Here is a 22,318-nt window from a genome sequence, read left to right on the forward strand (position 1 = left end):
ACTGAGGAAAAAAGAGGAGCGTTGCCTTTTGCCCGAGGATGAATGACGAAATAGGCTCTTGATCGACAGGGTATAGCCTATATGTGGATATCTTGTGTCTAGATCTTGGGAGACAGAGTCAAGCAATCAAAGGTCAAAAGAGTCAGGAGTAAAATGGAAGTGAGAAGATGAAGAGATGAAAGTAAAAGAAGAATAAAAAAAATAAGAAACAATCCCTTGAGAATCCGAACACGGAGATCGGATAGTCAGTCAGGGAATAACGGGTAGCGGAACGAAGCCGAGTCGGTTCGGCGACATGACCGGTCTGAAAGTTCAAGCTCCTGGTTCAAGCTCATCAGTAACCTCAGTTCACTTCTGCGGGGAAATACTCCATAAATTATCTCACAACAGCCTCTAAAATTGCCTGTATTACTCCCAACATGCACCATCGAGTCTAGCGCCCAGTTTTAGTTGGGGTTAAACAGCTCGGGCAATCGGGGTAAAGGCATGCGGGGTGCCTGGGGGCCTTTTAGCCTCATTGCACCGTAACCACAACCTCGGTTTAAAGTGTGGCGAGTCTAAGCTCAGGTAATCTTACAAGATAAAACAAATATTGTTGGCAATTCTTCTCTATATCGTATTCTTCCGCTCAGCTCTCATAGCTGCGATGCCTGAACACAATTACTTTTCATTTCATCACCGAATCCCTTCTCTTGAGGTCAGACGAGTGCATCATAGCCAAATATATCTCAACATTCATCGGCAAACACAATAGTCGTCTGTTTACTACTATGTCACCTACTTCCATGCATTCAGCCCTGCCCAGGGATCATTTTGCTGCTGATGATGAGGGGCTGCCGATTGAGGATGCGCACTCTGAGGATAAGCACTGTTTGGGTGCGCGCTGTTTGGTTGATTTCCATAATGAAATGTCTGTTGAGGTCCAAGCGGTGGTGGCCCAGGAGGTGGCGGAGGTGGCACGAATCCAGGTGGCACATAGCCTCCTTGTGTCTGTGGTGTAGCTGAAGCTCCGTATCCTCCAAATGATTGAGTTTGTCCGAACGTTGTCTGGTTAGGAGGCGGCGATGCAGGGCCCCGGTAGCCTCCGATGTTGAACGACGTTTGATTCGGAGGAGGCGACGTAGGTCCCGGTGTGCGTCCATACTGACTTGGATTATATGTAGGCTGCACGAAAGTGTTGATAGGAGGAGGTCCGAACGATTGTGTTGTTGGTGGCGGAGAAAAGTTCTGGTATGCTTGTTGTTGAGCCAGGGACTGTTGCTGCGCCGGAGGTGAGTTTGGCGCCTGATACTGGCCTTGGTAATTGGTTTGTGGATATCGAGGATTCTGTCCCTGTTGATACTGCGAGGGGGGTGTTGGCCGATTTTGCGTCTGAGGCTGCGGCGATGACTTGGAAGGGTCCATCGACATTCGGTCCATGAGACCCCTGAGTCTCTCTCGCTCCATCTCAGCCTGTGAGTTCTTGCTCGATGACCGCTCCTGCTCAATCTGGTTGAGTAGCTGCGCGCCTTCAGATCTACGGTTGTTGACAAAGCTGTCAACGTTCTTCTCCAAGCTCTCTACTGTCTCACGCATCTCAGTATACCAATTCTTGGCGCTCTGTAAGCCTGCGACAAGGTCCAAGAATTCCTGGTATGCGCGCTTATATCGGTTGATGACTGATGATCGTTGCCGCTGGATTGCCTCATATTTGCTCTGTTCCGATTGAACTCGCTTATCCTGCAATAATCTGTTAAACGTGTTCGTGAGCTCCTTCATCAGAGCCGACTGCTTGTGATTGGCTTGCAAAAGTCGGTTTTGATGAGGCCGAAACTTTTCCAGCTCCTGCTCAAAAAGCTGCGTCTCATAATTAGATATAGACTTCTTGTTCAATATGAGGATCTGGGAAATATCGTCGTTGTGAGCCTAGCAATGTTAGTCCAGCTTCTGATTGAATACTAGTGACTTTGCTCACCTTCTCCTTCAAATCCTTCAACACCTGGTTTCGTTCTCGCTTGATAAGGTTGAGTTTCTTGAGAATATCCTCAACTCTGTTAATCTGATCCACAACACTAGGACCCTCTTCAAAATCGTCATCCAAAAGATTGGGCTCGATGCCAGCCGGGCTTGTTGCGTTACTTCCCCTTGCTCGTGCTTGTGCAACGGCACGTTGGAATAGCTGGTCGACTTCTCCTGACTGAGCAGCTCGTCGCATTTCATCAAAATCCATTTCGTTCTGTCGAAGTTTACTCGCTAGCTGGTTATCACTCCTTGATGCCTCATCTAAAGCCTCACGGTAATGGCGAATGTCGCCTCGTAATGTCGTTGTGAGTCTCGAGCTTGGCTGCTGTGTCCAGTCGTTTTCATACTTGGATCGCATTTTTTCACATACACCTTCCTCCATATCGAGTTGCTTCGTACTCTTATCCAGGATCATGAGAATGGAATCCTTCTCGGATCGGAGCGAATCGAACAAGGTTACCGGGTTGTCTTGGTCAGAAACATCAGCGCACCACTGCCGGAAGTCCTCGTCAGGCAGGATATCCTGGTCGAATCCACCCTTGAGCACTTGCAATGCTCCTGGCAGCCTCAAATAATCCAGACTGGCTGCCATTTCATCATTGGCCGTTTCCACCCGTTCTGCCTCAGCTCGTACAAGCTTGGCTTTCTCTTCATCATATAAGCTGGCAGACTCCGTAACAGCAAAGGGCACAATTTTAGCGAAAAGGTCAGGCCCAGTGATACGTTGAATGTCTTGGCCAGCATATAGCTCGCTGACAGGGATTGGCTTCGCGGCTGGCAGCTTGGCGACGGCTTCCAGGCTGGCCTCGGCGGGCACTTCTTGATGGTACACATAATCATTATCCCTCAAAGCACTTTGCAGCTGAGTTTGCACTGTCGAGTGATGTCTTTTCGTAATTTCCTGAAGAAATCCTCCACAGTCGGCACTCAGGTTCGAGCTCATGGGAACCGAGCTAGGAAAGTTCCTAGCAATGCGCTCAGCTTCCTTTGCTTGGCCCTCGGCAACTTGCAGTCTTCCAGCAGCGATACCATGCTGGTTAGCCTCGTCATCCGCTAATGCTTGATAGTATTGTGCCATAGAGTTCAGCAGGTTGGTTTTGATCTGGTGCCGTTAGCGAACATACAACATCAAGATTGAGTCATGTTGGACGGCGACGGGTGAATCTACCTGTATCATCAACAGCCACACTTTCTCAAAAATAGCCTTGTTCACATTTTCCTGGACACCTTCAAGGGCCTGGCCATATAGATAGCCAGCCTGGGCAGCCAACTTTGCGAGCAACCCAATCTTTTTCTTATCAGCAATTTGCTTTTCAAGGAATACTTCCTGGGCCTGTGCGAGCATGACATGAATCAGTGCCTTGACAGTCTCTCTACTAAGGTCGGATGATGGCGCATGGAGGAAGTTTTCGTTGATGTAAGTGAACATGCCAGCTGAAGCCTGAAAGTTGTGGTAGGCCGTCTTGAGGGCGGACTCCTCGGCGCGGTCTTGAGCAGCAGCGTGACAGGAGAGAACAGCAGAGATGTTAAAGATGATAGAGGCTTTCTCAAAGGCGAGTGAATATTGCGCAGTAGATTTGTGTGTGAAAGCGTCGAACCTGATTATAGAAAATCAGCAGGTGTCAAAAGGTGCAGCGCACCATCTGGTCGAACTCGACCTCGGGGAAACGAACCAGGTAAAGGATATCTTGATGTGCTGCTCATCAACAGGAAACCGTAGGTCAAGAAGCTCAAGCTGCCCGTAGTAGCGATAAAGCATATCTCGTCCAGAAGTGCTATCCTTTCCAGCGCCCCGCACATCTTGCCTCAATCGATTCAGTGTCGCGCACTCCTCTGCATAGCGTTCTGGATCATCACCATAAGTATCGCGGATATAGCCCTTCAGAGGCTCAATCCAGTCAATCTCGTTGGTAGCCTTGAGGGGCACCGAGATCATCGGAGACTGTGCCATGGCAGGCAACAGCTAAAGGGCGAATAGCGTAGAGGCGCGATCGGATAGGACTACGGATCGAGGTGAGCGAGAAGAAAGGTATGTGGCCAATATGCAGCTGAGCGTGGAGATGTCTGCTGGAGCTCCAAGTCGGCGGTCGCACAGATGCAGCTAAGGGTTGCAGGAGATACCGGGTGGAATGACAAGGCTGAGGAAGAGACAGATCAAGTCCCTGGGTATTGAAGACGATAGCCGGCTGGCCGCTTGCAATGCGACCCGATCTATGTATATGGTTCGAAGTGCGTGGTAAGAACGGGAGTAAGAGGCGGGTCGTAAGAGGATGGTTTGGGGGCGGTAGCGGGGACAGCTACAGTACGAAGCCGGCCAAGAGCTAGAGAGACCGCAGAGTCAAATAAGCTCGAGGGAGATGCAGCTGGGATGCACTGTTGACAGGGGCCGTCGAGGGGTGGTGTCGAGAGGAAATCTGTCAGCGAAAGCTGCAAGAAGACACGCCAGTTGATGATAAATCGACCCACGGAGATTGTGAGGGACGAACAGAGACGTGTCTTGGTTTAAATTGAGTCGAAGGTTGAGTCGAGGTTGAGGTTGATGGAGAGCGGGGTCCGTCAGGCCCAGTTGGCGTACGGCGGTGACGAAATAGGTCCAGGGGGCCGTCGAAGCGCGAGTAAGGGTACCTAAGACATGAGGTAGGCCCAGGAACAATGTTTTGTCACATTCAGATGAGGGCAATAAACACCGCAGTTTATTCCTCTGGAGTGCCGCAGCTGATGAGACGGATAAAAGTCTAGACCCACGGCATGTGCAGTAAGGTAGCTCCAGAGACGGCTAAATTTGGACAGAAGCACTTTGAGTTGGACCAGCACCTTCTGATTTTAGAGACCACCCGACCTCACCTCAGCGGACCTTACAGAACTTCCCTTCTGTACTGCGCCTACGGAACACCATCTAATTCACCAACTGTAACCATGCAGTATGGAACGCCCATGCTTAATTCATGCATACATCCATATGCACTGCAATATTCAAAGCCTGCAACAGATAGGTAGGTAGTCATCTTCCATCACCACTGGCTCATGTTAACCCCCGTCGCCGTCTCATTGCGGCATATATCTCCACTCAAGCACCCCAGAACATGAGCTTTTAGTACCAAACGCATCAACAACCGCCTGATGGGCCATCTTAGGCCCAATATCAACAGCCAGTAACGTTGCAAAGGTGCCTTGTAAACCAATTCTCGTCCCGTATCTTGTGGCTCGACTATTCCTGGCTTGTCTAAGCCTCAATGATTAACCGCCGCCATATTGTCCTATTCACTTTAATCCGGCACTATCACAAACCGATAATAATGTGAGTTCAGTCCGTGATAACATTCATGGGCCGCGTTATTACTTACGTGGAGAGATGCGAATCACAGCTGCATGTTGATACCTAGCTTCGTCAAATGCGTACTACAAGCTGATGAATACACTAGGCATCACAGTTTTCAATGCATGGGACTGGCCAGATTGTTTCTTTGGGCAATAGCCGTCAATCTTCATATCACTTTTCGAATAGTTTCCGGTGATCTCGACTCAGGCCTGCAAGGCGATTCGTTCGACAGTCACGCCAAAATGAAGCCTCATCACTATAATGTACGCCAAGGCGCCTTTTCCTCCTAGCCATCACAGTTTCTTTGATCAGTAAAATGGAAACTATACTAGTTATCTTGCTTGGGGTCAACGGTCGGGGCTCCCCAATCGTCTCAATCACATCTAATCACAACCCAACAGAAGCAATTGTTTGCTTCGTAGTCCATGCATGAAGCATGTCACATGTTCAAGCTCACATCGATTGATAGGTAGAGAACATCCTGATGGTCTACCGAACTATCAAAGTTGCAGCTGGACCATCATCGATTTGCTCATCTCAATATCACTCACATACAAAAAGACCCTCGTCTGATGACTCGGGGCTAATGCAAGTGACACTGGCCTCATCCTAGCCAGGAACGCTCGTTCTGTCTACCATTGGCCAGTTCTTCACAAAACCAACAAGGAATCCCGCCCCAATCCGAAGCAATAAGCGGCCCGCTTCTGCAGGGGTCTTGATCCCTCTCAAAGGGTCGCCGCGGCCTATTATGCGACCCCATCTCTAACTGTTCCAAACCGTGCGCCACGAGCTCAATATATGACCAACCGTAGCGATCTATAAACCAAGCGGTATATAGGAGCTCCTGCCTCTATGTATCGACATCCTGAGTTTATAGTAGAGGTGGAAATACATCGACATACGAGATGGTCAGATACATGAACTCTACGGAGTAGTTGGGCAGAGTTACATCAGGCCATCTCAAGCTAGCCCCAGGGCTCACTTGTCACACCGCAAACTACCTCGATGTGTCGGGTGCTGTTGACGACGGGGCTGATCACCCTTCTAGTAAAATAGCCGAGGGCTTGCATTTCTTGATCGCAAGACTGATCTGAACATCACCGGATCCACCTGTTGGTCTCCAAACTGAAAAGTACGACTGCCGACGATAGATCATTGCCGGTGAGTTAGTATCCACTATTCACGTTCTCTATATCGGAGTGGTTCGCAGTGTAGATATCTTTTTTAAAAAAAAAAAGATTACCGAGGGGTTTTCAGTCACTTTTCTTACGATGATTTCCTGTTCATAGTCATGTCTTGGCCAGCACATTCATGCGCGATGCGTAGCATGGTCTCATCCCTCATAATGAGTTTGTCAACTGATGGTTACGAGGGTGAGCCTCTTCTCGAAACACGTATCTAAGTCCAAGGCGGCTATTTAACAAGTGATTACTACATCAAGAATAACAAGCCCCCCAACATATCGTTCCCATTTGAGAAAAGCCATCCTGCGTTCAGCCTCCAGGGTAAGGTTGCTTTAGGATGGTATATGTAATACAACGATACAGACGCCGACTCTGCGCGAGTCAGATTTAGCAGACACCATAGCCCAGGTGGGCGTACAGCATATCCGGACGCTCTTTCATATATGTAGTCCTGTGACGTCGATGAAACAGCCCGGGATTTTCGGCGAAAGCGTATAAAAAAGCGGACCATACCCGGAGGCCAACGTCCGGCCGGATTGGAAAGCCTTCATCTTCTCCAAGTCTCTTGCGAAGATGTACGTATCTCTAAGGCAACTTACTGTATGAGGGACCAACAAGTGATGTAATTATACTGGGTCTATCGAGAACTTTGCATTGTATGTACCCCATTATGACCTTGAATTGATTATCATTGTCGCCTGACGTCAACGATAGTGATGACAAAATGACGATGGATTCGGCTGTTGGAGCTCAACATCATATCAGCCGCGAGTGACCCTATATTAATGAGAATCGCTACTGTTTAGTTGCCCACTGCCACTCATACTGAGGAAAAATAACACTTCTTTTACTGAATCTCAAAATGTCGACGCTAGCAGCTCCCTTCTATCAGCTCCGTTGCGGCTGCAACCAATACCCATGGGGCAAACAAGGCTCCAACTCTCTATCTGCACGACTCTGTGAAAAGACACCAGGATGGGATGGGGATGGAAAGAAGAACTTCAAGATCGACGAGGACAAACCATATGCTGAGATGTGGATGGGCACATACCCCGTGTTGCCATCCTATGTTGCTAGCACAGGCGAAGATCTCCAAGACGTTCTGGACCGATACCCTAAGGAGCTGTTGGGGGAGAAAATCACTTCGAAGTTTGGACACAGCAAGCTTCCATACCTTCCCAAGGTTCTCTCCATTGCGAAAGCATTGCCATTACAGGTTCACCCTAACAAGGAATTTTCGAGTAAGAAGCACAAGGAAGAGCCAGACTCATTCACGGATGGCAACCACAAGCCAGAAATTGCCCTCGCATTGTCCGAGTTTGAGGCTTTTTGTGGCTTCAAACCTGTTGAGGCTATCGTGGATATCCTACGGCAGAAGCCTTTGAGACACTTCCTTGTCGCTGGTGGCGCAACTGTCGCGGATGAGAAGCTTAGTCAAGAAGGATTGAAGCAGGTTGTTAAAACTATTTTAACATCATCTGACGAAGACATCAAGAAGGCTTTTCAGGCAATCCGAGAACTCCCCGACTCTGCCTTTACGGGACTTAACTCAGCCATTCCACAGGTTGCCAAGAAACTCGAGAAGAATTTCCCAGCAAACGACCCTGGTAATCTGGTCGGACTCTTGTGTATGAACTACATGCTGCTGCAACCTGGCGAGGTTATATATATCCCTGCAGGAGGAATCCATGCCTACATCCAGGGCGATATCATTGAATGCATGGCACGTTCTGACAATGTTCTGAACACTGGATTCTGTCCCAAGGCCGAGCGAGACAATGTCGATGAGTTCTGCTCAGTGCTTAACTGGGAGCCCACGACCAAGTCACAGACGACACTGCAGCCAGAAACATATCCTGGAAGTAAGGAGGGCAAGACCCAGCTTTTCAAGCCACCTACCAGCGAGTTCAACGTGCTTGCCACTGACTTGAAATCTGGTGAGCGCGAGACATTGAGTGAAGGTGGTCCCAAGATTATGCTTGCTACACGTGGAAGCGCAAGCGTCAAAGCAAATGATCAGTCGTTTGAGCTGTCCGAGGGCCATGTGTATTTCGTCGCTCAAGGAGTGAAGCTGGATATCACTGCTGGTAGTGGTGGTCTGTTGCTGCATACTGCGGTCGCGGAATGACTGACTATGGTAATTAGCGAAGAGGACAGTTCGGTCTGTGAAACTTGATGAGATAGATAATGAATAGAGAAAGCTTGTCAGCCTGTAGTTTAAACAGATGTCGCGAAACCTTGTGTAAGAAGCTCATTCAGTTCTAAACCAGCACACACGGAGAACTTGGAGAGACAGTCTTTTTTGGTTACATGTTAGTTACATGTATGTTCCGGCGACCTGGTCAACTGAGCGGGAACTGATTTGATATTGAATCTCGTTTGCCAGCCATTACGGCATGCAGGAAATAGCTAACGGTGTAGATTCGACGTTGGATGGCAGTGTTCTTGATGGATCTGCTTGTGAAAGTCCGGGTCCATGAGTCTACCAAAAGCTTTACAAGCCATTTCTTAGCTATTCCATACGAGGCTCGCCGCAACCACGATACTTACCCACCACATGAACCCAACATAAATACTGTGAGTACGACTCTGATAACAGTACGGCTGGGTTCTAGTGCAAAAAGACAAAAACATACAACAGCGGGGATTCGCTGGTCGTCACCGACCCAACTACTAATCCGCCGGTTAGTGGCTGACTATGGGAGAGCCGGGATCCCGTATTTTCCACTACCTATGGTCGTATGTACCTATCATCTCCGGGAAGAGAACTATATACTTAGACGTCTGTTTCTATTAATACGTAAGGTACCTGAGCACCTGGAGTACGTTATCGTAGATCAGGTTTGCAATAGATGATCAAGATTCTGATAGAGGGTATGGAAACCTATTGCTGCATGTATGAGAGTCTGATGAAGAAGGGAGGAGAAGGTTGAGATGCGGTTGCGATGTGGTCGCTGGTGGTGTTTTAGTTTTAGGCAGGCATGGAGCATTGGCCAGGCAGGTAGGGATGCACTGCGCTGAGTGTGCCACTGGGACGAAAGAACGGACAGTGTGACTGCTCCGTAGTTCACCTCTTTTCACAACTTCTTAACACTCTTCACCATGAAATTCTTGCACACGCAAACAATTCCCGAAGCTGATCTCCAAATATTTGAACGACCAAGCGCATGAATGAACAAAGCTCCTAATTCGTCCAAGTTCCTTAAACACCTCCCTTATTCTGGGCGTTCCACTTTAGCCAACCTGCTGTTCATGTCTAAGTGTTGCAAATGTCAACATTTAACGGAGTCGTATCTGAATTTCCCGAGATACGAAGTCAGTTAATTTCCGAGAAGTGGTGGACATGGTCTGACAAAATACTAGTTGACTTCTTCCGGCGCAATGCCGGCGCACAACCACCACTTGCTTGCTTCCTAAGTCATGTTCACAGCGACCACTTGGCTGGGATCGAGAGCCTGCGATCTCCATTGTACGTCTCCGAAATTGGTTTGAGTATTCTACTAATTTTATATCCAGCGTCTACTGCTCAGCAGCCACCAAGGAGATCCTTCTTCGTCTTGAACGATATCCTTGTCGCATCAACTATGCTAAGGGGGTGCTAGAATCAAGACAGCAAACCTTCAAGCATCTCCGCAAAGTCTTGGTATGTACACTCTCTATTTCCTCGACCTCATACTGAAGTCAATAGAAACCCTTGCCTTTGGAAACTCCTACATCGATCGAGCTCTGCCCAGGCCGCGAGATCCAGGTAACTCTTTTTGATGCCAACCATTGCCCTGGGGCGGTGATGTTCTGTAGGTTGACAACCAAAAACGACCTTTGCTGTTTCTGACCGAATCAAGTGGTCGAAGGGGATAAAAAAGCAATTCTATACACAGGAGATATTCGGAGCGAACCATGGTTCGTAAATACCATATCCCGAAATCCGAATCTGATCGAATTCACGTCTGGAATAAAGACCCTGGACAAAATTTATCTTGACACGTCTTTCACTGAGGATGTGCATTTTCAGACAAAAGCCCAAGGCATGGCTGAATTGTTGCGAAAGGTTTCCCAATACCCTGGTGATACCGTTTTCCACCTACAAGCCTGGACTTACGGATATGAAGACGTCTGGCTCGCCTTGTCTAAGGCTTTAAAATCTAAAGTCAGTAAGATTGAACTTAAAGCACGCTGAACTCTGGTCACTGATATTTGTAGATTCATGTCGACGATTATAAACTCCGGATCTATGGTTCGCTCAAATCAAGCACCCCTGACTCGAGATTTGACACAGACATTCATCTTACTCCAGAGTCGCCGGCTCTGACTGGCCACATGTGTGGCAATACGCCACATCCAGGGTGCTTAACGTCAGATGAAAATGTCCGGTTACACAGTTGTGAAAAGGGAAACTTATGCAAAGTGGCTCAAAGACCTACCACTATATCTATTCAACCTATCGTTGCGCACCTGCCTACAGGAGAAGATTTGGCCGAAGTTGGCATTGGCGGCGGCGGAGTTGATCTTCAACGAGAAGCCGAGTTGGAGTTTCTGGACCAAGCTAGCTTGGCCACCTTGTTCGATACGTATGTGCATTGTATCACTTTTGCGGGAGGCATGCTAATTGCGAACCTAAGGTTCCTCTCCTCGTCTATCTCTTCATCCGATATGCCAGATATACTCGAAGAGGCCTTAAAGAAGATAGTATCTACCGGACGCAACATTCCACTGGACTGGAACATCAACACTTTGAACGCCCACTCTGCTGAAGAAGTTATCATGATGCTGGTGGAGAAACTGAGAAAGAATACCAAAAACCAGAAGCAGCGTGACGAGGGCAGTCTCCCAAGAACTATTTACTTCCCATATTCAAGGCATTCTTCGTTACCAGAACTCCGCCACTTCGTCAAAGCTTTCCGGCCACGAGACGTGTGGCCATGCACTGTCAATAACGCTGAGTGGCTAAAGAATGGTAAGTAATACATATAGACCTACGCATCTTTAGCTGATGTATGAAAGGGATCACCATTGGGAGCATGTTTGGACCATCATGTTCCGGTGAAGTATTTGAACATGATTTGCTGATGCAGGATTTTGCTGCCACACATACATCGGATGATGGACATCAGCAACATGACAGCCAGACAACGATCGGATCCGACCCCGTCCCAAGCTCACCAGTCCGTGAGTCTCAGGATGCAAGTCAGAAACGGCCTAACAATATGAACACTGGATTCGTGAGCCCTTTGTTGGATACGCAAGCGAGTATTCGCCATGGGCGCATTGTCTCGGAAGCGGAATGCCCAGAGAAGAACCTGGAAGCTCCATCCGAAAATTCTACTCAACAGTCGCTTGTAATCCCTACCATTGAGCAAGCAGAGGACGTGCAGCAAGAGAACCACATTCATCCGGAATTACTGATAGATAACTCATCCAACTCGCCAGCACCTATTTCTTGCCTCCGCAAACGCACTGTTTCTGATACTTCAGTGAGTGAAAATGGCAGTAACAGGCAAAAAATGCGCCAAATTACTGAAGAATCGTTGCCCCTGACATTATCAGACGAGACCTCAATTGGTCGCCAAGATGCATATTGGCATATGGTTGATTACATGGACGAGGGTACTTGGGGTTCGTTCCAGCTTATATCTACGAGCAACGAGTATACAGTCAATGAACCGGAACTGTGATCGAATGTACATTCTATAGTATTCCAATTGAGCAATTCATGTTTCGAGCAAATATTACCCTGCTTCATTCCGGACAGAACACAACGATTTATGCTGGTGCTGGGGGCACCCGTGCCTATACAACAGCTTCAGCGACCATCTGTTTGGGCCACTGCATCATTTCTAAGAAATTCGGCCTGCCGCTTAAACCCTCTTCTAACTTGGCCATCACCTGTCGAGACCAACCCCTCGTGAACCAGAAGCCTTTCTCAAATACTGCCCAGTGCACAAGGTAATGTGCGAAGAGAAGAAGCGCGTGTGGCCTTTGCGCAGCTAAGTCGATAAGTATACTGTCATCAATAATGTATAGCCAGAAATGTGCCGCTGCGACCTCTGCATGTAACCCAGCAGCGGCAAATAATCTCGCAGAGGTTTCCAGACCTTCTACAGCTGATGTATAAGGTTGCAAGCCGCTAGTAGGAATATCGGCTTCTTGGAAGGCTCGAAGCCTTTGCAATGCGGTCCAAGTATCTGTGGGCAGAGACGAGTTCTCGAGAGAGGGGCAGCTATGGCTTGGGTCAGCTTCTTTCGAGGTGAGATCGCAGCCTCGGGCATAGATACCGTTCTGCCTCATCGTCAGAGTCAAGACCCCAGATCCCGAAGACGACAGGAGCGAATTCTGTTTTAACTATGCGCCCCATTGCTGGTTCCAACGTTGTCTTGATGCCCCTTAACAACCCAGCAAGTTCGATGAGATTTGTGATGGGGTCTTCCAGGGCACAGTTATTCATGCGGGTGGGCAGCGTCAACATATGCAGCACAACGAGAGATGCAAAGCCAAAAACAGGCATCCAATTGGTCATGCTATAGTGTTGGAGGTAACGACGATAGCCCTCGGAGCCAAGAGTTTGATGATAGTCAGCCAATGGCAGATACGTCTTGCGATTAGCTGGGACCAGATAGGCCTTGTGGGCTGCGGCAATAGCAAGGATTCCATGCATGACGAAAGGATCTTGATAACCTAGTCTTGGAATTGCGACGCCCCAGACGTATGCCAGATCTTTCCGAACACACAAGGTATCTGCGGTTACTGTGCAGTAGTGATGCATAAGCTCGCAATCGCGGGCCCAGAGTTCATGTGGAGGGAAGGGAGCGATCTGCTGTGTGGGACTGGGGTGACTGTAGCTGCCAAAGGGATCGGGGGAGTTGACTAGATGATGACTGTCTAAGGAACTCAGAGTTGGGGCTGGGGTTGAATCTGAGGGGCTCAAGTTGGGAAAATAGGATGAACGGCTGTCACTGCTGCCGTCAACTGAAGAGATGCCTAGACTGGACAAAGGTTGCGACGCGAGACTGCATGTTACGCCATGTCTTGTGCAGTGGAAACATGATGGCCGAGCTTCATCACACTACTTAGGTTAGACACACAGAACGGCGGTTATGGAGAAGCTTAGATCTCCCGAGGATAGAGCGTTATAGTTTACGAACCTTGACTTTACGCTTCTTACAGTTAATACAGCCTGTCCGAGATTTGGTATGAGTTCTTCGAGAAGACATTGTATGATTGGTTTGTAAACCCGCGGGTTCGTATCACGAACAAACGTCAAAGCGAAGAGAAAATTGAGAGACAGGAGAAAACCAGCTTAGAGACACTCTTTTCACAAGGACTCGGGACAATATAGAGCGAGGCAAATGACGAATACGCGGGAACAGCCTTCTATACGCGTACTCGGAGCCGCTAGGGATGTTTTACGAGAAGAGAGTATGTCAGCATCCTTGTCGTCGGGACGTTGAGGCTCCCGTTGGTGACAGATCGACCAATCTGAAGCAAAGTATGATGAGACGTGAGCTTCATTGGGACAATAATGGATATTTGCGAGTACTCGCAAAGTGTTCGTAGGTTTATCAGATGTACGAGGATGGCCGTGGCTATGCGAAGGGAGTAAATAAGTTGGATGGTAGAAACATAGATTATAAAGAAGATGTCCTGTTTCTTTTGATGGTACAAACTCTAGTACATAAACATTGTTCAGCTGTTGAGCGGTTCTTAGCAGGCTTGTTTCTTTTGGGTTGACTATCCGTACCTGCCCTTTCCCTGCCCTTTCCTGTCCTTTCCTAGCCCTTCTTATTTTACCTACCTATCCTTCAAACTTTATCTAAACTTTGACTGTACATCGGAAACACTAGTCAAGTGGTTAAAATGGACTGCAACCCCAACTACAAGGATGCCGTTTGGGCATTCTATCGATTTGTGCCGTCAAAAGAGGCAAACATTGTGTTTGTAGTTCTCTTCGCGATAACGACGCTCCTACACGTCTTTCAACTCTGGCGAACAAAAACATGGTATTTAATCCCATTAGTTTTGGGCGGAGTCTGTACGTTTTGCCCACATTCCAATTGGCACAGGGACACCGAACTAACCAAGGGTACCCAGGCGAGGTTATCGGATATATCGGGCGGGTTATAAACACGAATGAGGAGCCGGGATGCTGGACGATGGGACCCTACATCATGCAGAGTGTCTTGATTCTCATTGCGCCTGCGCTCTTTGCCGCGTCGATTTATATGATCTTGGGAAGAATCATCCTATTGACGGAGGGTGAACACCACTCGTTGATCAGACGGAAGTGGCTCACCAAGATCTTTGTGTTTGGAGATGTTGCATCGTTTATGCTTCAATCATCAGGTATGGCACTTTGTCTTTGTATGAATCATTGATAGAAATGCTGACTTTTCAGGTGGCGGTCTCATGGCCATCGCAGATCTCAGCAAAATGGGCGAGAAAATCATCGTCGGAGGCCTTTTCGTTCAGCTCTTCTTCTTTGGTTGCTTCATCGTCGTAAGCGCCGTGTTCCACATTCGAATGCATCGAGACCCCACCCCGAAGTCCTTGGAATCTCGCGTAAGGTGGCAGACATATCTCACGACACTCTACGTCACAGGTGTTCTGATCTGGGTGAGAAGCTTGTTCAGGGTGGTTGAGTTTATCGAAGGGAATGATGGGCACTTGATGCGCAGCGAGGTTTGGGTATTTGTGTTTGATGGCATGCTGATGCTACTGGTGTTGGTATGGATGAATTGGTTCCATCCTGGCGAGATCGGACTCCTGATCAGGGGAGAGACAAGTATCACAAATGGACTTGAGCTGGTCAACATGGGAGGATCGGGGAGAAAGAGACTCGATACCATGGAAAGTCTATCTTCTGAGCATAATGTTTGAGCTGGGATAAGAGATTCGCCGTAGCATTGGGATCATGAGATTCTGATGCTAAAATAGAATACCCCATTAGTGCCCCCTGCTCCTCTTCGAGGGGACATAACTAGTGTGTTTTTTATTGTGTTTTGAGTTATGATTTTATCCACGCTTCGACCACCTGAATGGTTGACTTATGATAAAAGCATATATTAAATGGCTTATTTATTGAGAGTTGATATTAGATAAGAGGCAAATAGAGAGTCTATTCTGCCTGAAGGGGAAAAAAGCCAATGCATTATTTTCCCCGAGTCGCTAGATCTATCTCACCGAGTGACGATTAAGTTGATGGCCGACTCCGTAGATGGCTTGAAATCAATCAATTAGTGCCCCCTGCGGCTGGAACCTCCCCCTGTAAATCGAAAGCTTGGCGCATGTACCAGCCAATCACCCAATTCCTAACGTCATCCATCCCCGGGCCTGAGACGGACAAGACATCTCCTCAAACTAACATGATGCATTCCAAGGAAAAAAACACGGACTAACTGCGGCAGTAGCTTCACGGGGTAGTACCTCGGGATGACAATTGACTTGTCAACATGATCGCATTACCATTAACTCTTCAGCTGTGTTGATAAGAAGTGGCGCTTGGCTCAGGTCAGCAGAGATGTGTTTATCTATTAAGGTAGTCCGGTAGTCCCTTGCTTTCTCTTCCTCTCCTCTTGTTTCTTGTGTAGATATTCTTATTAATTGATCGGATCTTCTCTGGAGAAGCATCATCATCATCATCATCATCATCATCATCATCATCATCATCATCATCATCATCATGATGACTGTCCTGGGCGACATGTTGACCGAAGTCACCTTCACTCGCGTCTTGCTCTTTGGCTCTCTCTTCTTACTCGTATCGTTCATTGTCGATTTGCTCACTCAACCGCGTTATCCTCCTGAAATTCCAGTTCTTGGTCACGGTTCAGAGAAATGGTTTTCTAGAATCAGGAATAGTCTCGACTTCTTCACTCAACACCAGGTCTGGATTGGCGAAGGCTACGAAAAGGTAACCCCCTCCAACCCACGCTATCACTACTCGTGTTCTAAGAGAAACAGTATGGCAAAAATGGCCTTCCATTTATTGCTCCAGCGCCTATATCGCGACCTCCAGACGTCATCCTTCCCCGGTCACAAATCGCCTGGATGATGGACCAGCCCGATCGAATCCTCTCAGCAGACCACGCCCACGACAAGATCCTCCACTCAGAGTACAACTTTCTCGGAAAAGATCTCACCGCCGAGCCCTTTGCGAACCGCGTCATGCACAAGTATCTCGCCCGTAACTTGTCATCAGCGATACCAGCAATCGAAGATGAAGTCAACGTTGCTGTTGAGCATGCGCTAGAGACCATGATGAAAGCTGCTGCTGAGAAAGACCCCAAAAATGTCGACGGTGAAGGCTACACCAAGGTCAATCTCTGGGATCTCTGGCTTGCGATTGTCCCCCGTGTTACAAACCGCCTTCTCGTTGGCAACCCAGCATGTCAAAATCCTGACGTCTTGAAGCCCATGGTGAGCTTCACCAACAACGTTGTAGTGAACAGCTTCTTGCTACATGGCTTCCCGCAAGTCCTCCATCCTATTGTTGGCCGTCTCATCACCATACCAAACTATCTCCATTGGCGCAAAGCATCTCGTGTCTTACTGCCGATCATTGAACAGCGCCTGAAAGATATGCAGCGTCAGGAGGCTGGCGACCCTGAGATGAAGAGCTACACGCCTCCAGAGGACTTCATCACCTGGGATATTCGTCTTGCGTTGGCAGAGAAGAAGCCATTTGAGCTTAATCCCATTGTCATCTCTAAGCGGCTCTTACCTATCAACTTTGCTGCTATCCACACAACCGTCTTGACAGGCCAATCTTGGATGCTGGATTTTCTGTCTTCTCCACCATCTGTTCTTGAAACACTGCGCAACGAGATTCTCCAACACAAACCGTCTGAAGGCCACTGGACGAAACAGGCCCTTTCTTCTCTCGTGCGCGTTGACTCCTCCATTCGCGAATCCCAGCGTGTGAGCAACTTTGCCGCCAACCTCGTCGAGCGACAAGTTATTGCAAAAGAGGGTCTGCATCACCCTGACTACGGGTGGACCTTACCGCGCGGGGCATTTGTAACGGTCAACTTGCAAGGAACGCACCATGATGACGAGATCTATGAGGACGCTATGAGCTATGATCCCTGGCGATACTCACGAGTCCGTGAAGAGTGGGAGGCAAAGTCGGCTGAGGAGAAGCAAGAAAGGGAGGAAGAGGCGAAGAAGGTTAGAGGATTGGGAATGGTGACAACCAGTGATGCTCACTTGGCTTTTGGTCACGGTCGACATGCTTGGTGAGTCTCATGGATACCTCTGAGAGTCTTTTTGCTAACATTGCAAAGTCCTGCCAGGTTCTTTGTTGCTCATGAGCTCAAGCTGATCATGGCTGCATTCCTTCTCAACTACGACATCAAACCACTCGAGAAGCGAACAAAGCCTAAGTGGATGGGCGCCACGATCATTCCTCCACTGGACGCATGTATTGAAATTCGACGAAAGAAGTCAACATGATTAAGTCAGCTGCTGCAAAATCTAGCTGTAACCTCCATGGGCCTCTCCGTCATTAAGAGTCACTCCGTTACGCTTATCCTCCATCAACCTCGTCAGCGCCATCACCAACTTATCAACAGCCACTTCAGACGTCTGATGATGAAACACGAGCCTGGCCATGGGGAAGACCGAAACATCCTCCTTTGCGCAATACTCAACGAATGCCGCGGGTGGAATCTCTGCCGCATCCAGATCTAGCAGAATCATGTTGGTATGAACAGGAAGTGTGAACTTGTATCCCGCTGCTTCGAGTCTCGCAGCGGCATCCTTGGTCATGGCGTGCACAGACGGAAACCTCGGGATACTGTACTCAAGCGCGGATAGAGCTGCAGCGGCCATCATACCTGGTTGTCGAGTTCCTCCTCCCAACATCTTCCTGAACCACTTTGCCCGCTCGATAAAAGACTTCTTGCCGAGGATGACACTTCCCATTGGAGCGCCGATGCCTTTAGCTAGGCAAATAGATATACTGTCAAAGCAGGCTGCGTAGGCCTTGAGATCAACACCTTCTCCGATGACGCCGTCAAAGACACGAGCTCCGTCGAGATGCATGGCAATGGGCTTCTGGCCTTCCGGTACAGGGAATGAACGGATATAGTTCGAGATGGCTTGGGCATCTGCCAGGGGTAGAATAGTTCCTGAGAGGGTATTCTCAAGAGAAACGACCCTCGTAGGTGGGAAGTGAACTGACAAGTTAGCTACGTATCATACTTTAGGACAAATCAACATACTGTTCCCATCAGCAATGATGTTCTTCTTGACATCTTCCAACGTCAGATGCACTCCGTTCTTTGCATGAACTGTCGTGACACTCGCCTGCGAAATCACCGGCAGAGCACCACTCTCCCAACAATGCACATGCGCCCTATGATCCAGCAGCACACTATGCGGCGGCTGGGTGAGATGCGTTCTCAAACAAATTTGGTTCCCCTGAGTGCCAGAAACCGCCCACAGAGCAGCCTCCATGCCCGTCAGCTCGACAAGTCGAGCCTCGAGAGCCTTGACAGAGGGGTCCCCTTCAGGATCGTAGATATCGTCGTTTACCGAAGCCTCGAGAATAGATGTCATCATCTCCTCGACGGGGACGGTAACGACATCTGAGCGGAAGTCACGAGAGGCTTTCTCCCTGCTGGCAAGCAACTTGGCTTGGACTTTTGGGGTGAATGGAGATTCGGGGGTTGTTAGGGAAGGCATTTTGAGCTTGTGACGCTGTGTTTTGATGGTGAGTGAGATGGGAGAACACTTTTATGGACTGTTAGAGTCTTTTTATATTGATGCAATTTATATATCTCTGATACCCCACATGTCATGAGGGGAATCTATGTCTGGCTGGTCTGCATTCGTTATCTCTGTGGTGAGTGTTGATCTGAGTTTCCCGCGGGGATGTGTCAGTCTCAACTGCGAGACGGGGGGTTGCAGATCTCGACTCTCTGAACGGAGTTCGGGATCTGATATACTCCAATTCTTTGAGCGTATAATAAACTACAAATGCCCTGGCTTACCGTCTCCCATTAAACTGTATTCACAGGATAGTATCTGTTAGACACTCACCCTCAAGTATGTTCACGCACAGATCACCGGTCCTACAAAAATGCGCCTTCTCATTGATAATAGATACTCAATCCAACATCGATTCTGCTTTGTCTACTCGTCACTTTTTTAACTTGTTCAGGCGCATATGCATGGCAGTCTGTCCATCACCTGGTATCCCCACAGTCGAAATCCGCGGCCAACTCAAAGTTTCCCGCGGTTGCGCGGTTCAGAGAGGACAGTGTCTACTACTTACTCCCAAAAGAGAAGACAAACATTAATTAGCTTCTTAGGTGCATACTAATAGCTCGTCTTCTTGGGTCTAGGGATCGCCTAATAGTGTGAACAAAACCTTTGTTATTCAACAGATGCATTATAACTTAGCCATTGTTGCCTTTCATAGGCTCAGGCTCGAATACGCTCTCTATAGCTACAAGTCAAACCCCAATCCATCTGTATTTCCCAAGAAAATGCCCCCGTTCTTCCCTTCTCTCAAAAGAGCGCCGACGTCCACCCTTCCACCTGTGATATACCGCTCGCTAACACCCAGGTTCACTCTCCTGCTCAGCTCCTCTCTCAGTTGAGCCTTCAAAGCACCCATTTCAGCCTTAGACAGGCTCTTGGCTGCCTGTTCCTTTCTCCTTCGTCCACCACCTCGCCCACCCTTGCCACCACTTGCGTTGACAGCCTCGAGATCTTCAGAGTCGTATTCTACTCCAAGTTCATCAGCTGCATTTCGTAGCCATGTATCGTCGCTGTGGGCCTTTTCCTTGGCTAGCACAGTATCGGCGATCTTTTTGGCCAGGTCCACGCGGGGTTTGAGACGCGATGCCATTTTTCGATCAATAAGGAGAGTCTGAATAAAGTGCTCTCTCTTTGTGCCCGAGCTACGCTCGGCGTGGACTTTGCTTGCGAGACGTCGAGTGGGAAGTACTTCGTCAGGTGAGCACAGAATCACACTCACGCCACTAGCCTCGCCACGAGCTGTACGACCAGATCGGTGGATGTAAGTATCCGCAGATCGGGGGACATGGTAGTGCAGAACTTGGTCAACCTGCTTGATATCGAGACCACGAGCGGCCACATCGGTGGCAATGAGAATAGAATTGCGAGTAGCAGTGAAACGCTCAAGTGAACGAAGGCGCGCCTTTTGTGCCATTTGAGAGTGCAGAGGTAGCGCTGTGAGGTTAAGATTTGAGAGAAGGGGTGTTAGACGGCGAACAGCAGAGATAGAGTTGGTGAAGACGAGAGTGCGGCGACCAGGGTTGAGAAGGAGAACGGTGTAGAGATAAAGATCCTGTGCAAGGTTAGCATGATGAGTCTGTCTGGCTTATCCTGGAAACTCGCCTTTTCCATAGCACCACACTCAATAAGTCCTTCCTTCAACCCCTGAGCCATCTGGCTTACGGGGTTGACATCGATGAATTTAGGCTCACCCCTGAATTTCAGGCACTTCATCAGATAAGCCATCTTCTCCTCATCGCTTCCTGTAGATTTGCCCTTTCCAGCCAATTTGGTTTGAAGGTCCTTGTCGAAAGTTGCTGAGAAGACCAAAGTCTGTCGGGCACTACTCTCATCGTCCTCTTCATCTTCCTCCTCTTCCTCATCTGAGCTCTCTGCATCGTCGCCTGGGCTTTTCCCATCTAGAGCACCAATAATATCCTCTGCCTCCTTGAATTGGCCGACTTTGAAGAGTCGATCGGCTTCGTCGACAACAAGGAACTTGATCTTGGCGAATTTGCTTTGCAAAGCCCTGTCACCACTAAGAACCTCCCATAAGCGACCCGGTGTGCCGATGACAATATCAGCCTTCTCCAATTGTCGCTGCTGCTTCTGAATACTGAGACCACCCGTCACAACACATACGTACGGCGCGCTAGGAAGACCGTCACAGAGTGCCTTGAGATGGTCACCCAATTGCTTGGCCAATTCTCGTGTAGGAGAAAGTACCACAGCCATAGGGCCAGTTCTCTTGACACCCTGCTCCTGCAGCTCCAGCCAGCGCTCAACCATGGGAATACCAAAAGCCAATGTCTTTCCTGAACCTGTCTGTGCCTTGCCGATAACGTCATCGCCAGCCAGAATCTCGGGGATCGTCTTCTCCTGAATCAAAGTCGGCTTGGTAAACTTGAGTTTCGCGATGGCTGAGAGAATCTGAGGTGATAGGTTCAGAGGAACCCAGGCCGCCATGTCGACGTCTTCTTGGTCTGCGTAGTCGTTCGCATCGGCCAACGCGCCGAACGTGTTGCCCCCGCGTGCAGAGGACTTTTGTACGACTTTCGAGGCCTTGTCCAGCTGCTCGTCTTCTTTTTCGGCGCCACTGTTCTTCCCATCCAATTTGTCTTTGTTTTTGTTCTTCTTGGTCTTTTCTTGTTCTGATTTCCCTTGCCCAGCCTTGCCCTTATTCTTCCCTTGAGGCTTCTCGCTCTCCAAGCCACCTTGACCACTGCCAGCTTCGCCGGGATCGATATCCCCGACCTCCACAGGGTCGTCACCAAACCCTTCAAAAGATTCGTCCCCATCGAGAAGTTCTTGTTGAGGATCGATTATGTTGCTCTTGTCGCCGGCCACGAGGAATTGCACTCTGCTACCATCCTTGACCACGTCCACACCCTCGATAATTTCGAGTCCTCCAAAGTCCTCGCCTACCGATGACCAGGCGAGGGCTGTAGCGTCGACGGCTCGGCGCGATTCTTTTCCGCCGGATTTCTTCTTGGAGATGTTCTTTGAGCGTTTCGAGGCGGGACCGGTCGCAGTTGGAAGCTTGCGCTTCTTCGAAGGGGGCACCATTGAATAGAAT

The 22,318-nt window shown here is 48.8% G+C and overlaps 8 protein-coding genes across 8 annotated transcripts; 4 read left to right on the forward strand and 4 right to left on the reverse strand.

Moving 5' to 3' along the window:
• Window positions 1-777: 777 nt before the first annotated feature.
• On the reverse strand, window positions 778-3,952 carry FSUBG_7183 (vacuolar sorting BRO1; the record flags this gene model as incomplete). Its single annotated transcript, XM_036685461.1, has 4 exons — window positions 778-1,905; window positions 1,955-3,103; window positions 3,170-3,599; window positions 3,675-3,952. The coding sequence occupies 4 exons, from the start codon at window positions 3,950-3,952 to the stop codon at window positions 778-780; spliced, it is 2,985 nt and encodes a 994-aa protein (XP_036537327.1).
• A 3,414-nt stretch (window positions 3,953-7,366) lies between these two features.
• FSUBG_7184 (mannose-6-phosphate isomerase) lies at window positions 7,367-8,632 on the forward strand (the record flags this gene model as incomplete). The annotated part of the gene is made up of 1 exon (XM_036685462.1): window positions 7,367-8,632. One exon carries the CDS (start codon window positions 7,367-7,369, stop codon window positions 8,630-8,632), a length of 1,266 nt encoding a protein of 421 aa, XP_036537328.1.
• A 1,141-nt stretch (window positions 8,633-9,773) lies between these two features.
• Window positions 9,774-12,176, forward strand: FSUBG_7185 (uncharacterized protein; the record flags this gene model as incomplete). Its single annotated transcript, XM_036685463.1, has 8 exons — window positions 9,774-9,819; window positions 9,868-9,973; window positions 10,021-10,147; window positions 10,193-10,252; window positions 10,517-10,651; window positions 10,705-10,823; window positions 10,884-11,458; window positions 11,506-12,176. The coding sequence occupies 8 exons, from the start codon at window positions 9,774-9,776 to the stop codon at window positions 12,174-12,176; spliced, it is 1,839 nt and encodes a 612-aa protein (XP_036537329.1).
• A 115-nt stretch (window positions 12,177-12,291) lies between these two features.
• FSUBG_7186 (sterol regulatory element-binding ECM22) lies at window positions 12,292-13,156 on the reverse strand (the record flags this gene model as incomplete). Its single annotated transcript, XM_036685464.1, has 2 exons — window positions 12,292-12,721; window positions 12,777-13,156. The coding sequence occupies 2 exons, from the start codon at window positions 13,154-13,156 to the stop codon at window positions 12,292-12,294; spliced, it is 810 nt and encodes a 269-aa protein (XP_036537330.1).
• A 1,510-nt stretch (window positions 13,157-14,666) lies between these two features.
• On the forward strand, window positions 14,667-15,375 carry FSUBG_7187 (RTM1; the record flags this gene model as incomplete). The annotated part of the gene is made up of 2 exons (XM_036685465.1): window positions 14,667-14,841; window positions 14,894-15,375. The coding sequence occupies 2 exons, from the start codon at window positions 14,667-14,669 to the stop codon at window positions 15,373-15,375; spliced, it is 657 nt and encodes a 218-aa protein (XP_036537331.1).
• Window positions 15,376-16,177: 802 nt separating this feature from the next.
• Window positions 16,178-17,949, forward strand: FSUBG_7188 (cytochrome P450 monooxygenase; the record flags this gene model as incomplete). The annotated part of the gene is made up of 3 exons (XM_036685466.1): window positions 16,178-16,408; window positions 16,459-17,732; window positions 17,781-17,949. 3 exons carry the CDS (start codon window positions 16,178-16,180, stop codon window positions 17,947-17,949), a joined length of 1,674 nt encoding a protein of 557 aa, XP_036537332.1.
• Window positions 17,950-17,970: 21 nt separating this feature from the next.
• On the reverse strand, window positions 17,971-19,182 carry FSUBG_7189 (threonine aldolase; the record flags this gene model as incomplete). Its single annotated transcript, XM_036685467.1, has 2 exons — window positions 17,971-18,674; window positions 18,720-19,182. The coding sequence occupies 2 exons, from the start codon at window positions 19,180-19,182 to the stop codon at window positions 17,971-17,973; spliced, it is 1,167 nt and encodes a 388-aa protein (XP_036537333.1).
• Window positions 19,183-19,948: 766 nt separating this feature from the next.
• FSUBG_7190 (ATP-dependent RNA helicase MAK5) lies at window positions 19,949-22,308 on the reverse strand (the record flags this gene model as incomplete). The annotated part of the gene is made up of 2 exons (XM_036685469.1): window positions 19,949-20,815; window positions 20,926-22,308. 2 exons carry the CDS (start codon window positions 22,306-22,308, stop codon window positions 19,949-19,951), a joined length of 2,250 nt encoding a protein of 749 aa, XP_036537334.1.
• Between the last annotated feature and the right edge of the window lie 10 nt (window positions 22,309-22,318).

The sequence above is a fragment of the Fusarium subglutinans genome (assembly GCF_013396075.1).
Source record: "Fusarium subglutinans strain NRRL 66333 chromosome Unknown NRRL66333_c0000089, whole genome shotgun sequence".
NCBI lineage: Eukaryota > Fungi > Ascomycota > Sordariomycetes > Hypocreales > Nectriaceae > Fusarium > Fusarium subglutinans.